The 18,657-nt window shown below is 29.7% G+C and overlaps 1 protein-coding gene across 1 annotated transcript in view; it reads right to left on the bottom strand.

Moving 5' to 3' along the window:
* Nucleotides 1-18,657, bottom strand: part of LOC130214147 (lysosome membrane protein 2-like) — a 40,659-nt gene that overhangs the window by 5,177 nt on the left and 16,825 nt on the right. The window contains 2 exon segments of the mRNA XM_056445690.1: nt 3,036-3,087; nt 4,852-4,925. Of these exon segments, the coding sequence (XP_056301665.1) occupies nt 3,036-3,087; nt 4,852-4,925 (126 nt within the window).

The raw sequence follows: 18,657 nt of genomic DNA, 5'->3' as shown, positions 1-18,657 counted from the left end.
TTTTACAAGGAACCTTCCTTAATTTGTGACTGAAAAGAACTAATTTCATTTCATTCATTGTTTGAGTTTACAGTTGGCAGATGCATTTAGAACTAATGACTTAAAAACATGTTTTGGGTCGTAAACTCTGTATTGTACTTTGTAATTTAAGCATTTTTAAACACTTTGCAACCTCAGTACACATTAAATATTTTGTAACCTTGTATTGATCGCATACTTTGTAACCTCAGTATTATTTACTTTGTAACCTAAATATTTTAAAATACTTTGCAACCACAGCATTGTTTAAATAGTTTGTAACATCAGCACTATTTATATACGATGTAACCTCAGTATTGTTAAATACTTTGTAACATCAGTTCTGATTAAATACTTTGTAACCTTGTATTGATTACATACTTTGTAAGCTCAGTATTATGTAATTTGTAACCTAAGTATTTTTAAATACTTTGCAACCACAGTACAGTTTAAATACTTTGCAACCTCAGCATTGTTCAAATACTTTGTAGCCTCGATATTGTTCAAATACTTTGTAGCCTCGATATTGTCGAAATACTTTGTAGCCTCGATATTGTTTAAATACTTTGTAGCCTCGATATTGTTTAAATACTTTGTTGCCTCGATATTGTTTAAATACGTTGTAGCCTCGATATTGTTTAAATACTTTGTAGCCTCGACATTGTTTAAACACTTTGTAGCCTCGACATTGTTTAAATACTTTGTAGCCTCCATGTTGTTGAAATACTTTGTAGCCTCGATATTGTTCAAATACTTTGTAACCTCGATATTGTTCAAATACTTTGTAGCCTCGATATTGTCGAAATACTTTGTAGCCTCGATATTGTTTAAATACTTTGTAGCCTCGATATTGTTTAAATACTTTGTTGCCTCGATATTGTTTAAATACGTTGTAGCCTCGATATTGTTTAAATACTTTGTAGCCTCGACATTGTTTAAACACTTTGTAGCCTCGACATTGTTTAAATACTTTGTAGCCTCCATGTTGTTGAAATACTTTGTAGCCTCGATATTGTTTAAATACTTTGTAGCCTCGATATTGTTTAAACATTTTGTAGCCTCGATATTGTTTAAACACTTTGTAGCCTCGATATTGTTTAAACACTTTGTAGCCTCGATATTGTTTAAACACTTTGTAGCCTCGATATTGTTTAAACACTTTGTAGCCTCGATATTGTTTAAATACTTTGTAGCCTCGATATTGTTTAAACACTTTGTAGCCTCGATATTGTTGAAATACTTTGTAGCCTCGATATTGTTTAAACACTTTGTAGCCTCCATGTTGTTGAAATACTTTGTAGCCTCCATATTGTTTAAACACTTTGTAGCCTCGATATTGTTTAAATACTTTGTAGCCTTGATATTGTTTAAACACTTTGTAGCCTCGATATTGTTTAAACACTTTGTAGCCTCGATATTGTTTAAACACTTTGTAGCCTCGATATTGTTTAAACACTTTGTAGCCTCGATATTGTTTAAATACTTTGTAGCCTTGATATTGTTTAAACACTTTGTAGCCTCGATATTGTTGAAATACTTTGTAGCCTCGATATTGTTTAAATACTTTGTAGCCTCGACATTGTTTAAATACTTTGTAGCCTCCCTGTTGTTGAAATACTTTGTAGCCTCGATATTGTTTAAATAATTTGTAGCCTTGACATTGTTTAAATACTTTGTAGCCTCCATGTTGTTGAAATACTTTGTAGCCTCCATATTGTTTAAATAATTTGTAGCCTCTATATTGTTTAAATACTTTGCAACCTCGACATTGTTTAAATACTTTGTAGCCTCGATATTGTTTAAATACTTTGTAGCCTCGATATTGTTTAAATACTTTGTTGCCTCGATATTGTTTAAATACTTTGTAGCCTTGATATTGTTTAAATACTTTGTAGCCTCGATATTGTTTAAATACTTTGTAACCTCGATATTGTTTAAATACTTTGTAGCCTTGATATTGTTTAAATACTTTGTAGCCTCGATATTGTTTAAATACTTTGTAACCTCGATATTGTTTAAATACTTTGTAGCCTTGATATTGTTTAAATACTTTGTAGCCTCGATATTGCTAAAATACTTTGTAACCTCGATATTGCTAAAATACTTTGTAGCCTCGATATTGTTTAAATACTTTGTAGTCTCGATATTGTTTAAATACTTTGTAACCTTGAGGTTGTTTAAATACTTTGTTGCCTCGATACTGTTTAAATACTTTGTAGCCTCGATATTGTTTAAATACTTTGTAACCTCGATATTGTTTAAATACTTTGTAGCCTCGATATTGTTTAAATACTTTGTAGCCTCGATATTGTTTAAATACTTTGTAACCTCAATATTGTTTAAATACTTTGTTGCCTCGATATTGTTTAAATACTTTGTAACCTTCATACAGATTACATCTATTGTAACTTTGGTATCAATTATATACTTTGTAATTTCAGACCTATTTAAATACTTTGTAACCTCAGGATTATGTACTTTGTAACCTAAGTATTTTAAATACTTTGCACACAGTACGGTTTAAATATTTTGCAACCTCGGCACATATTAAATACTTTGCAACCTTTTATTGGTTATATACTTTGCAACCACAGTACTGTTTAATACTTTGTAACCTTAGTATTGTTTGAATACATCTGCCTATTTACTTTGCAACTTCAGTATTGTTTAAATACTTTGTAACATCGCTACTATTTAAATACTTTGTAACCTTGGTATTGATTATATACTTTGTAACTTCAGACCCATTTAAATACTTTGTAACCTCTGTACTGTTTAAATACTTTGTAAAATCAGTATTGTTTTTATACTTTGTAGCCTCAGACCTATTTAAATGCATTGTAACCTAAGTATTGTGTATTTTGCAACCTCTATACTGTTTAAACACATTGTAACATCAGTACTATTTCAATACTTTACAATCCTGGTATATAGTTCTTTCTATCCTAAGTATTTTGTTACCTCAGTACTGTTTAATTACATTGTTTGGCATCCACAATGATTGTCTGGGACTTTACCTCATTAATGTACATCACTGGAAACACCAGCGTCTGGATTTTCCCAGTTTGACTGCAAAGCAGAAAGAGATTAAGTGAGTGTTTGAGATACACAAACTTCAGTCAGATGAGTTTTATCACTTCAGACAAACTGTGGGAAGTCAGATCACGTCCATGTGTCACGCTGATAATTATAGACGAGGCAAGATGTTTTCCGTTCACAGGACCATGAGTGAGATTTATCTGTGCCGTGACAGCTTGACATGCAGATAGATCACATTTCAACACCAAGCCAAGCTCTCGGGTCAAACGGGAGGCTTTCTTCGGTCACGCCGACCAGTTGTTCAATGATCTGGATTTTGAAATATCACGTTGTGCTATCCAGAACTAGATAAAAGGTTTCACGTTTGAGCTTTGAATCAATTGAATCAATTGCTTGGTCAAATGATTCACTGATTTGAAGTGTTTGAATCACCTCATGCACCTCAAAACTGTGTGAAGGCAACAAATCTCAAGCCAAACATCCATCAAAAACGACATTTACGAACACATTACAAAAATTTGATTGAGAGTTTTATTAATTAAATTATATAAGCGAATCATTTTTATGTCATTATATTAATTGTGCGGGCTTTTATATGTTTGTTTTGTTGAGGATTCTGCTAAACAGGCTTATAAGAGACGATTAAATGTAATTTAATCCAACAAATGTTTCGTTAAAATGGCTACAAACCTGTAAAAGACCTGAGATTTGTCTCGTTTGTGTTTTATTTTATTTATTAATTAACACACACATTAATCCAAAATAAAACCATATAAATCTGAATACATTACATTTTGAAGATCTGACTCAATCTGATGGCCAAAAACTGATCAGATTATTATCCATTCATTCATTTTTCTTCGCCTAAGTCTATATTAGGTCTCCTGTAGGTCACCACAGCGGAATGAACCGTCAACTATTCCAGCATATGTTTTACCCAGCAAATTCTCTTCCAGCTGCAACCCAGTACTGGGAAACACCCATACTCACCCATTCTCATTAACTACAGCCAATTTAGTTAATCAATGTGTTTGGACTGTGGGGGGAAACCGGAGCACCCGGAGGAAACCCACGCCAACACGGGGAGAACATGCAAACTCCATACAGAAACGCCAACTGACCCAGCCGGGACTTGAACCAGAGACCTTCTTGCTGTGAGGACACAGTGCTAACCAGTGAGCCACCGTGTCACCCTGATCAGATTACAGTAAAACAATGCACAGATAATATTTAAAATACATGTGATGAGCTGTCAATCATTACAGCTGGACTGACCCACTTCTGCTTATGTAATGTTTATCCTTTATCCTTTAGTCTTTATATTGCATGACTTAATTAAAGTTTCGTGACTAAAAATAGGCGTGGCACGGTGGCTCAGTGGTTAGTACTGTACCCTCACAGCTAGAAGGTTGCTGGTTCGAGTCTCAGGTGGGTCAGTTGGCATTTCTGTGTGGAGTCTGCATGTTCTCCCCGTGTTGGTGTGGGTTTCCTCCGGGTGCTCCGGTTTCCCCCACAGTCCAAACACATGCGCAATAGGGGAATTGATTAACTAAATTGGCCGTATGAGTGTGTGTGTGTGTGTGTGTGTGTGAATGAGTATGTATGGGTGTTTCCCAATACTGGGTTACAGCTGGAAGGACATCCACTGTGTAAGACATATGCTGGAATAGTTGGTGGTTCATTCCACTGTGGCGACCCCTGATGAATAAAGGAACTTAGCCGAAGGAAAATGAATGAACAGTATATATTCTAGTGTTATAAATATACTTTTTCTAGTGTTTTCTGGAGACTGACCTGAATGATGAGTGCTGCTGCAGGTAAACATTCACCTGAACACGCTTCGCTCCCTGAAGCACAATACCAGTGAGCTGAAAACACACAAATTCACAATGCACAAAAGTCATGATGAGTAATGATATGACAAACCATTGCATAAAATCACACACACACACACACACACACACACACACACACACACACACACACACGCACACACACACACACACACACACACACACACGCACACACGCGCACACGCGCACACGCGCACACGCGCACACACACACACACACACACACGCACACACGCACACACGCGCACACGTGCACACATGCACACACACACACACGCACACACACACACACACACACACACACACACACACACACACACACACGCACACACGCGCGCACACACACACACACACACACACACACACACACACACACACACGCACACACGCACACACGCACACACGCGCACACATGCACACACACATACACGCACACACACACACACACACTTAACATCACAATGCAAAAACAGCCATTTAATAAAACGTCAGAATTATGAATTATTAGCCCCTCTGTTTATTTTTCCCCCAATTTCTGTTTAACAGAGAGCAGATTTCTCCAACACATTTCTAATCATAATAGTTTTAATAACTCATCTCTAATAACTGATTTATTTTCTCTTTGTCATGATGACAGTAAATAATATTAGACTAGATATTCTTCAAGACACTTCTATACAGCTTACAGTGACATTTAAAGGCTTAACTAGGTTAATTAGGGTACCTAGGCAGGTTAGGGTAATTAGGCAAGTCATTGTATATCGATGGTTTGTTCTGTAGACTATCGAAAACAAATTTAGCTTAAAGGGGCTAATAATATTGACCTTAAAATGGGGTTTAAAAAATAAAAACTGCTTTTATTCTAGCCAAAATAAAACAAATAAGTATATAATTAATAAATTAATTAATATAATAATAAATATTATCAGACATACTGTGAACATTTCAAATAGATTTGCTTCAAGTCATCTAAATCGCAGCGTTAGCGCATTCAGAAATAACAGTTTGTCGGCAAAAGCCGCTAAACGCCACTTGCCTTTGACAGCAAAAGTCGCTATTTCCCAAGAACCAATCAGAAGGCGCAAATCGAATGGCATGTTTTCAATGAAGCAGTGCGCAGATACGCCAGCTTTATGAGGTGAGTGTTTTATTTCGCCTTTGATTTAGCCTTTAAAAGATGATGTTTGATGAACTGAATTAGCCTGTCTGACTGTCAGTGAATGACATATTAAAACGTCCCTTACCACAAAACTCTGTGCATTATAAGAAAAAGAAAACTAAATACAGTCGAAAGTGTAGCATGCATTCATAACTCTTCTTTGAGCAGCGTACTTTCATTCATACTTTGAATGAGTCTGATTTACTAAACATTAAACGGCAACTGCGTTTCACCAAAGATGAAGTTAAGATGCTGTTCTTTTATCCCACGTGGATGCTATGAGGATAAACAAGAGACCAAGAAGAAACCAAGACCTTGAGTATGGGGAATGAATGAATGACAGCTTCTAAAACTGCTATTTTTATAAAGATAAATATAATATACAAAACTATACATTATTTATATGACTTCCATGAATTATATTACTTTTTTATTAATGAACAATGCACAGATATTCACAATGATTTTACACTACTTTATTTGAATCCAACAAGCTCAGTTTACAATGTTTACATTGCTCTACTTACATTAAATCTAAATCCCAAATATCAGATTGTTAAGATTTAATTAATGTCAAGATTTAATAATGGTATTGATTAACGCACTTACTTGACAGATTTCATTTATTCATTTTCCTTCTGCTTTTTCTCTGGTTAACCACAGTGGAATGAACCGCCACTTACTTGACAGATTTATATTTTTTTAATTTCAGGTGGTCTGTGTAATGTGTTTTATGTTTGGTAAAATAATCTCTAATAGCATCTTTGTCTCAATAGGTAGATTTAGAGGTTTTTGCATAAAAAGCAGACGTGGATTTAGCTGGTTTTGACGCCAAAGAAACTCTACCTTGTTAAAAAACAGAGACAAAAGTGACATTTATGAAAAAAATATATATATTTTTTATTATTTAAGTATTTTATTTACTAGATAATAACCTGTTCTTTAGCTATAAATGAAACCTCTAAACCTAATGAGAGGAGCCTGATAGAAAATGCTCATTAAGAAAAGAGGTCTGATGGATTCAGAGGGTTTTGCATCTGAACTCTTTATATTTGAATTATGAATTATTCGCTTCCCTGTTTATTTTCCCCCCAATTTCTGTTTAACTGAGAGATTTCTTCAACACATTTCTAATCGTAATATCTCTAATAACTGATTTATTTTCTCTTTGTCATGATGACAGTAAATAATATTAGACTAGATATTCTTCAAGACACTTCTATACAGCTTACAGTGACATTTAAAGGCTTAACTAGGTTAATTAGGGTAACTAGGCAGGTTAGGGTAATTAGGCAAGTTATTGTATAATGATGGTTTGTTCTGGAGACTATCAAAAATAAATATAGCTTAAAGGGGCTAATAATATTGACATTAAAATGGTGTTTAAAACAATTAAAAACTGCTTTTATTCTAGCCGAAATAAAACAAATAAGACTTTCTCCAGAAGAAAAAATATTATCAGACATACTGTGAACATTTCCTATCTCTGTTAAACATCATTTGGGAAATATGTTGGCTGATAGCTGTGCAACATTCTGCAATAACAGCACTCCTACAGCCTCTTCACCCTTGTGTATTACTCCGCCCACATAGAGTGACAGCAGGTCAATAAACTCACTACAGTTTGACAAATAGTGCAGCTGTTGGACAACATCATGTATTTTGAGGCTTTTTTTAGGAGAGAATGTAGTTGTTAAGATTACAATTATGCAGCTTATACCAATTTTAAACATTCATAATTTTTGGAGCTACAACACGTCGACAGCCATCAGCCTGTCATACTGAGCAGAGCAAAGACGATTGCACCACAAGATGGTGACAAAGAGGATTAGGATGCAGATCAACAGATGATTCATCAGGAAATATTGACCTTCTGCCACTTTTCCAAATGATCAACTAGAAGTTATTATTAGTTGCTCTTACAACTGAGATCCACAACAACACTTTTGTCAGGTAGTGTATATGTCCATGTAAACGTGTGTGTGAAAGAGGCCGATTTTAGGGAGGCTGTAGCCTCAGTCCCTTTTAAATTTGATATGAAAACAGCAGAAGAATTCGGCTCCTCTCCGTCTTTTGTTTTACATTTGATCAGCAAACCAACGCTGTTCAGAGTGAGAGAACGAGGTGTGTGTTTATCGATAAATTATTATAGCATCTGCTTATTTGCAGTTCTTTGATATAGACCTTGTATCACCTGTATCCCAATGTCATGGAGGAGCAGTGGGGTTTTCTCAGCGTTCACCTCATCAGCACAGATGTTTCCTCCAGCAAGAAATGTAACTCCTAACAAATACTTTGCTATTTTTATTTCAAAATGAACCACCAATATTAAACACTTTACAGCTCGTGTAGCATTAACTATACCATACAGTCTTGCACAGAAAGGATTAAACACAGTGACAGAAGCACTTAGAGGATGTACATGTTTTAACTGTCACTGACGGAGATAGAAACGTTAAGTGTTGTCCAGTATTAAAATAAAATACTTCTCATTTATTATTATCATTCAGATCGCTAATGTGAATTAAAAGTTTAAAATATTTTTATTTATTTGTGTCATTTAATTAGAAAAGTGGCAGTTTATTTATTTTTTTACCTTATAAGGAGCTGAGCCCCCCTAAAATTAAAATCCTAAAATCGCCCCTGGTTTGACCGATCTAATACTGAATCTGAAAACATTTCAGCCACAAATTTTCACAATGCACAAAAGTCATGATGAGTAATGATATGACAAACCATTGCATAAAATCGCACGCACGCACACACGCACACACACACACGCATTTGTTTTTGTGAAAAGTGGGTACATTACATAGGTTTCCATTCGTTTTATGCAGCACATATATCGTATTGCCCTCACCCCACCCTACCCCTAAACCCAACCATCACAGGAGACAGTGTGCAGCTTTACTCTCTGATTAAACTCATCCTGTGGGATTTAGAAGCATTTTGAGAAATGAAGACGTCACCAATGTCCTCATATTTCACCTCGTTTTTGTAATATCTGTGTCATACCTATGTCATTATACAGATTTGTGTCCTGATATGTCACAAAAACACGTACACACACACACACACACACACACACACACACAGTAAATGCTCAGTGTCATCTTGAGTTTTTGTCTTGTTTCTAGTCCAAATATCTCAAAACTCTTAAATCAAGAAGCTTTTTCCAGACAAGCAAATAATATTGTCTTAATAATGAGTCAAAATGAAGTGCGTTTTAATTAAAAACAAGTAAAATAATCTGCCATGGGGTGAGTGAAATAACTAACGATTTAACTTCCCTCATTGTCAGATTATTTAGCTTGTTTTAATTAAAACTCACGTCATTTTGACTCATTATTTCCTTAAACAAGACAATATTATTTGCTTGTCTGGAAAATGCTCCTTGATTTAAGCGTTTTAAGATATTTGGACTAGAAACAAGACAAAAACTGTAAGTGAGAGGAGCGTTTAGTGCAGTGTGTGACTCCAGCAAAAGTTTATGGGTAAATAAAGAGCTGAATCTGATCCAGGTGAACCTGAACAAACACCATAGACACAGACTTTACCCTGCACTTATAAAACACACACACACACACACGTATCTGCAGCTCATCTGGAGAAACACACACCGAGGGGGTTTCTGTGCTCATATATAAACTCAGACTGATTAATAAATTAGATAATTAAACAAATATCCAGCTGTCTAATTGATAGATTTGGGGTTGTTGCTAAAAGGGATACAGCTGTGTTAACATGCTGATGAGAATTATTTATGTTATTTATTAAATGACCCTTTAAATGACCTCTCACAGTAATGTAAAAACAGAAATAATATGAACAATATTGGGTATAATTACTGATTTTACATTACTGTGATATTGAATGTAGGATTGGGGTTGGAGCAGGCGTTAATAAAAACAATTAATGAGTAATATGATAAGTAATATGAATAATATTTGGTATAATTAATTAAAATACCCATTCACTGTATTTACCCCAACATCACAGAAATGTAAGAACAGTAATATTATTCAAATTACACATTAAATTGTATATTCTTAATGTCTAACCCCCTCACAGTGATGTACAAACAGTAATTATAAAGAGTATTATACTTATTATTTATTAAAACGTCCAGTAATTGTATTTTATTAACATCTACTGCTACTCCAACCATCACAGTAATGTAAAAACAGCAATTATACACAATATTATTCATATTATTTATTAAATTACGCATTAAACTGTATTTTATTAATGTCTAACCCTACAGTAATGTAAAAACAGTCATTATAATGAGAATGATTTGTGTTATTTATTAAATTAACCAATTAAATTTTATATTATTAACATCTACCCCTACCCCAACCCTGACAATAATGCTAAAAAAGTAATTATGCCCAATATTATTCAGAATATTTATTTAATTACGCAATAATTGCATGTAAAAATAGAAATTATAGACTATTGTTTGTATTACTTATAAAATGACATATCAATTGAATGTAAAAAGAGTAATTATACAGAATATTGTTCATATTATTTATTAAATTACACATTAAATAAATGTAAAAAGAGTAATTATACAGAATATTGTTCATATTATTTATTAAATTACACATTAAATAAATGTAAAAAGAGTAATTATACAGAATATTGTTCATATTATTTATTAAATTACACATTAAATAAATGTAAAAAGAGTAATTATACAGAATATTGTTCATATTATTTATTAAATTACACATTAAATAAATGTAAAAAGAGTAATTATACAGAATATTGTTCATATTATTTATTAAATTACACATTAAATAAATGTAAAAAGAGTAATTATACAGAGTATTGTTCATATTATTCATTAAATTACACATTATTGAATGTAAAAAGAGTAATTATACAGAATATTGTTCATATTATTTATTAAATTACACATTATTGAATGTAAAAAGAGTAATTATACAGAGTATTATTCATATTATTTATTAAATTACACATTAATTGCATGTAAAAAGAGTAATTATACAGAATATTGTTCATATTATTTATTAAATTACACATTAATTGCATGTAAAAAGAGTAATTATACAGAATATTGTTCATATTATTTATTAAATTACACATTATTGAATGTAAAAAGAGTAATTATACAGAGTATTATTCATATTATTTATTAAATTACACATTATTGAATGTAAAAAGAGTAATTATACAGAGTATTATTCATATTATTTATTAAATTACACATTAATTGCATGTAAAAAGAGTAATTATACAGAGTATTATTCATATTATTTATTAAATTACACATTATTGAATGTAAAAAGAGTAATTATACAGAGTATTATTCATATTATTTATTAAATTACACATTAATTGCATGTAAAAAGAGTAATTATACAGAATATTGTTCATATTATTTATTAAATTACACATTATTGAATGTAAAAAGAGTAATTATACAGAATATTGTTCATATTATTTATTAAATTACACATTATTGAATGTAAAAAGAGTAATTATACAGAGTAATATTCATATTATTTATTAAATTACACATTATTGAATGTAAAAAGAGTAATTATACAGAATATTGTTCATATTATTTATTAAATTACACATTAATTGCATGTAAAAAGAGTAATTATACAGAATATTGTTCATATTATTTATTAAATTACACATTATTGAATGTAAAAAGAGTAATTATACAGAATATTGTTCATATTATTTATTAAATTACACATTATTGAATGTAAAAAGAGTAATTATACAGAGTATTATTCATATTATTTATTAAATTACACATTAATTGCATGTAAAAAGAGTAATTATACAGAATATTGTTCATATTATTTATTAAATTACACATTATTGAATGTAAAAAGAGTAATTATACAGAGTAATATTCATATTATTTATTAAATTACACATTATTGAATGTAAAAAGAGTAATTATACAGAATATTATTCATATTATTTATTAAATTACACATTATTGAATGTAAAAAGAGTAATTATACAGAATATTGTTCATATTATTTATTAAATTACACATTAATTGCATGTAAAAAGAGTAATTATACAGAATATTGTTCATATTATTTATTAAATTACACATTATTGAATGTAAAAAGAGTAATTATACAGAGTAATATTCATATTATTTATTAAATTACACATTAATTGCATGTAAAAAGAGTAATTATACAGAATATTGTTCATATTATTTATTAAATTACACATTATTGAATGTAAAAAGAGTAATTATACAGAGTAATATTCATATTATTTATTAAATTACACATTATTGAATGTAAAAAGAGTAATTATACAGAATATTGTTCATATTATTTATTAAATTACACATTATTGAATGTAAAAAGAGTAATTATACAGAATATTGTTCATATTATTTATTAAATTACACATTAATTGCATGTAAAAGAGTAATTATACAGAATATTGTTCATATTATTTATTAAATTACACATTAATTGCATAATTATACAGAGTAATATTCATATTATTTATTAAATTACACATTATTGAATGTAAAAAGAGTAATTATACAGAATATTGTTCATATTATTTATTAAATTACACATTATTGAATGTAAAAAGAGTAATTATACAGAATATTGTTCATATTATTTATTAAATTACACATTATTGAATGTAAAAAGAGTAATTATACAGAATATTGTTCATATTATTTATTAAATTACACATTAATTGCATGTAAAAGAGTAATTATACAGAATATTGTTCATATTATTTATTAAATTACACATTAATTGCATAATTATACAGAGTAATATTCATATTATTTATTAAATTACACATTATTGAATGTAAAAAGAGTAATTATACAGAATATTGTTCATATTATTTATTAAATTACACATTATTGAATGTAAAGAGTAATTATACAGAATATTGTTCATATTATTTATTAAATTACACATTAATTGCATGTAAAAAGAGTAATTATACAGAATATTGTTCATATTATTTATTAAATTACACATTATTGAATGTAAAAAGAGTAATTATACAGAGTAATATTCATATTATTTATTAAATTACACATTATTGAATGTAAAAAGAGTAATTATACAGAGTAATATTCATATTATTTATTAAATTACACATTATTGAATGTAAAAAGAGTAATTATACAGAGTAATATTCATATTATTTATTAAATTACACATTAATTGCATGTAAAAAGAGTAATTATACAGAATATTGTTCATATTATTTATTAAATTACACATTATTGAATGTAAAAAGAGTAATTATACAGAATATTGTTCATATTATTGATTAAATTACACATTATTGAATGTAAAGAGTAATTATACAGAATATTGTTGATATTATTTATTAAATTACACATTATTGAATGTAAAGAGTAATTATACAGAATATTGTTCATATTATTTATTAAATTACACATTATTGAATGTAAAGAGTAATTATACAGAATATTGTTGATATTATTTATTAAATTACACATTATTGAATGTAAAGAGTAATTATACAGAATATTGTTCATATTATTTATTAAATTACACATTATTGAATGTAAAGAGTAATTATACAGAATATTGTTCATATTATTTATTAAATTACACATTAATTGCATAATTATACAGAGTAATATTCATATTATTTATTAAATTACACATTATTGAATGTAAAAAGAGTAATTATACAGAATATTATTCATATTATTTATTAAATTACACATTAATTGCATGTAAAAAGAGTAATTATACAGAATATTGTTCATATTATTTATTAAATTACACATTAATTGCATGTAAAAAGAGTAATTATACAGAATATTGTTCATATTATTTATTAAATTACACATTAATTGCATGTAAAAAGAGTAATTATACAGAATATTGTTCATATTATTTATTAAATTACACATTATTGAATGTAAAAAGAGTAATTATACAGAATATTGTTCATATTATTTATTAAATTACACATTATTGAATGTAAAGAGTAATTATACAGAATATTGTTCATATTATTTATTAAATTACACATTAATTGCATGTAAAAGAGTAATTATACAGAATATTATTCATATTATTTATTAAATTACACATTAATTGCATGTAAAAGAGTAATTATACAGAATATTGTTCATATTATTTATTAAATTACACATTAATTGCATAATTATACTGAGTAATATTCATATTATTTATTAAATTACACATTATTGAATGTAAAAAGAGTAATTATACAGAATATTATTCATATTATTTATTAAATTACACATTAATTGCATGTAAAAAGAGTAATTATACAGAATATTGTTCATATTATTTATTAAATTACACATTATTGAATGTAAAAAGAGTAATTATACAGAATATTGTTCATATTATTTATTAAATTACACATTAATTGCATGTAAAAAGAGTAATTATACAGAATATTGTTCATATTATTTATTAAATTACACATTATTGAATGTAAAAAGAGTAATTATACAGAATATTGTTCATATTATTTATTAAATTACACATTATTGAATGTAAAAAGAGTAATTATACAGAGTAATATTCATATTATTTATTAAATTACACATTAATTGCATGTAAAAGAGTAATTATACAGAATATTGTTCATATTATTTATTAAATTACACATTAATTGCATGTAAAAGAGTAATTATACAGAATATTGTTCATATTATTTATTAAATTACACATTATTGAATGTAAAAAGAGTAATTATACAGAGTAATATTCATATTATTTATTAATTACACATTATTGAATGTAAAAAGAGTAATTATACAGAATATTATTCATATTATTTATTAAATTACACATTAATTGCATGTAAAAAGAGTAATTATACAGAATATTGTTCATATTATTTATTAAATTACACATTATTGAATGTAAAAAGAGTAATTATACAGAATATTGTTCATATTATTTATTAAATTACACATTATTGAATGTAAAGAGTAATTATACAGAATATTGTTCATATTATTTATTAAATTACACATTAATTGCATGTAAAAGTAATTATACAGAATATTGTTCATATTATTTATTAAATTACACATTATTGAATGTAAAAAGAGTAATTATACAGAATATTATTCATATTATTTATTAAATTACACATTAATTGCATAATTATACAGAGTAATATTCATATTATTTATTAAATTACACATTATTGAATGTAAAAAGAGTAATTATACAGAATATTGTTCATATTATTATTTAAATTACACATTATTGAATGTAAAGAGTAATTATACAGAGTATTATTCATATTATTTATTAAATTACACATTATTGAATGTAAAAAGAGTAATTATACAGAGTATTATTCATATTATTTATTAAATTACACATTATTGAATGTAAAAAGAGTAATTATACAGAGTATTATTCATATTATTTATTAAATTACACATTATTGAATGTAAAAAGAGTAATTATACAGAATATTGTTCATATTATTTATTAAATTACACATTAATTGCATGTAAAAAGAGTAATTATACAGAATATTGTTCATATTATTTATTAAATTACACATTATTGAATGTAAAAAGAGTAATTATACAGAGTATTATTCATATTATTTATTAAATTACACATTATTGAATGTAAAAAGAGTAATTATACAGAATATTATTCATATTATTATTAAATTACACATTATTGAATGTAAAAAGAGTAATTATACAGAATATTGTTCATATTATTTATTAAATTACACATTATTGCATGTAAAAAGAGTAATTATACAGAATATTGTTCATATTATTTATTAAATTACACATTAATTGCATGTAAAAAGAGTAATTATACAGAATATTGTTCATATTATTTATTAAATTACACATTAATTGCATGTAAAAAGAGTAATTATACAGAATATTGTTCATATTATTTATTAAATTACACATTAATTGCATGTAAAAAGAGTAATTATACAGAATATTGTTCATATTATTTATTAAATTACACATTAATTGCATGTAAAAGAGTAATTATACAGAATATTGTTCATATTATTTATTAAATTACACATTATTGAATGTAAAAAGAGTAATTATACAGAATATTGTTCATATTATTACATTGTACATTAATTGTTTTTTATTAATTTATTTCCCTACCAAAACCTCACAGTAATGTAAAAACAGTAATTATACTGAATATTTATTCAGATTTTTTACTAAATTACCCATTAAATAGTATTTTATTAACATATACCCCTACCTCACCCCTCAGAGTGGTGTAAAAATATGAATTATTGTTGTACGGTGTCACAAAAATGATGCTATATTGATGAGTGTATCCACAGCCGTATCCCTTCTTGACTTTACCGTGGTGAAGCTGTAATAATCTAAATCTGATAAAAGATCTGCTTTATCAGTAAGTGACTCAGGCTAAAGCTTAAAGCTGTTTTGTCTGTAGGTTTATCACAATAATGCAGTTATTGAATTATTCATTCATTGATCTGCAGCGTATTAGTTAAAAATGTGAGCTTGATGATGAATCCGTGCATAGCTGTTCTGTGGAGCGGTGACGCCCTCTAATGGCAGTGCAGAGAAATGTTGTGTTATTTATTGTTTCATACATGTTATTTAATCATTTCTACACTGTAAAAACTATCCGTTAAAGAACAGTTTCCACGTTTCCTGTGCTTTCGGCTTATTTGCGGTTGTGAATTGCATTATGCAGGTCATAGCCAGGGGGATTTGGGTGGTTTGAAAGACTCCACTCCTCACTGACAAAGGTCCAGAATTTGTCCCATACATGAGCTTATATGTCCTATTTTGACTGCTATAGCCAACATAAATTGTGAAAAAACTTTGACTTTAAGACCAAACGGAGCCTTCTGTTGGCTATTGTGACTTCAGCTAATCAGATTTGATCAATGTAAATAATTATTTTCATGAGTCCAGGGGCACCGGCCCCCAATTAAATCGATTTGGCCCCTGTTGTGCTCCTCTCCTCTAAGCCACTGCTGATTTATATCAAAGCTCGGACATAAAGATGCACTTTAATTCATGTCAAACGCCGGTGATACCTGTTCCTTCAGCTATTTGTCTTGCATGACACCTGCTTTCATCCCTGGAGATCGACTGACTTGTTCCGAAACAGGGATTAAAATTCGACAGTGAAAACCCAAGACTGCTTCTGTGCTGTCATTTATGGTGCAAAGCGGACACTTTCTGTTCAAAATCAACTACGGACATGACATCTGATTTGACAAACATCTCCTCTAAAAAAAATCCGCCTTTTTAAAATAGCTGAATCATTCCTGACATGATGATAGCTGTGCATCAGGTTAGGACTGAACACACTTGAACACGGTTACAGGTTTACAAACTTCAGCTAGTACAAAATGCAGCTGCCAGAGTTCTTACCAGGTCTAGAAAATTTGATCACATCACCCCAATTTTATCCTCCTTACACTGGCTGCCTGTTAAGTTTCGTATTGAATTTAAAATATTGCTTCTTACATATAAAGCTTTAAATAATCTAGCTCCTGTTTATCTAACCAATCTTCTGTCTCGCTACAATCCAACTCGCTCTTTAAGGTCTCAAAACTCAGGGCTTCTGGTAGTACCTAGAATAGCAAAGTCGAGTAAAGGAGGTCGAGCCTTCTCATTTATAGCTCCTAAACTCTGAAATAGCCTTCCTGATAACGTCCGAGGCTCAGACACACTCTCTCAATTCAAAACTAGATTAAAGACCTATCTGTTCAGTAAAGCATACACTCAGTGCACCACTTAGGGGGCTTCCACACAGGTTCTGCATCTTGTTGATATACACTGTGAACATCAGCTACGCTAATGATTCTCTTTATTCTCCATTTCCACCTGGGGATACTCTTCCCGAGGCCCTCAGACTATGCAGAGTCACTGATTCGATCCAAGACCAACGACGAGATGATCCCAAAGTTTCCATAATCCTGGACCAGGCCGAATCCTGAGCAGCTACTCTGATGGTCATGGAAGAGTGGAGAACATGAGACTGATTCCTGTGATGCTCCAGGGACAAACGAGTCTTCGCTGACGTTCAGCTTCTCCAGCGCCTAGACTGCAGCTCTACACAAGACGTTGGCCAGAGAAGAAATGATCCTGCCCAATCTGAGTCTGGTTTCTCTCAAGGTTTTTTTTCTTCACTTCCGCCATTAGTGAAGTTTTTTCCCTCTCCGCTGTCGCCACTGGCTTGCATGGTTCAGGATCTGTAGAGCTGCGCATCGTTGGATTTGCTCTTCAATATTTGGACTCTCAGTAGTGATTATTAAACCACACTGAACTGAGCTCAACTGAACTGAACTTAAACACTGAAGACTGAACTACACTGTTTCAGTTTACTATAATCTTCAATGTGAAGCTGCTTTGACACAATCTACATTGTAAAAGCGCTATACAAATAAAGCTGAATTCGCCGCTCTGTGGATTAATACTGAATGTGTGTCACTGTTATTACTGATGGTTAAGAATAGAGTAATATGCTGGTGTTAAACTGCACTGCTTTAATGCACTCCTGCATTGGGCTCACACACACACACACACACA

This window comes from Danio aesculapii, chromosome 21, assembly GCF_903798145.1.
Source record: "Danio aesculapii chromosome 21, fDanAes4.1, whole genome shotgun sequence".
Classification (NCBI taxonomy): Eukaryota; Metazoa; Chordata; class Actinopteri; order Cypriniformes; family Danionidae; genus Danio; species Danio aesculapii.
This window is presented reverse-complemented; position numbering and strand designations above follow the sequence as displayed.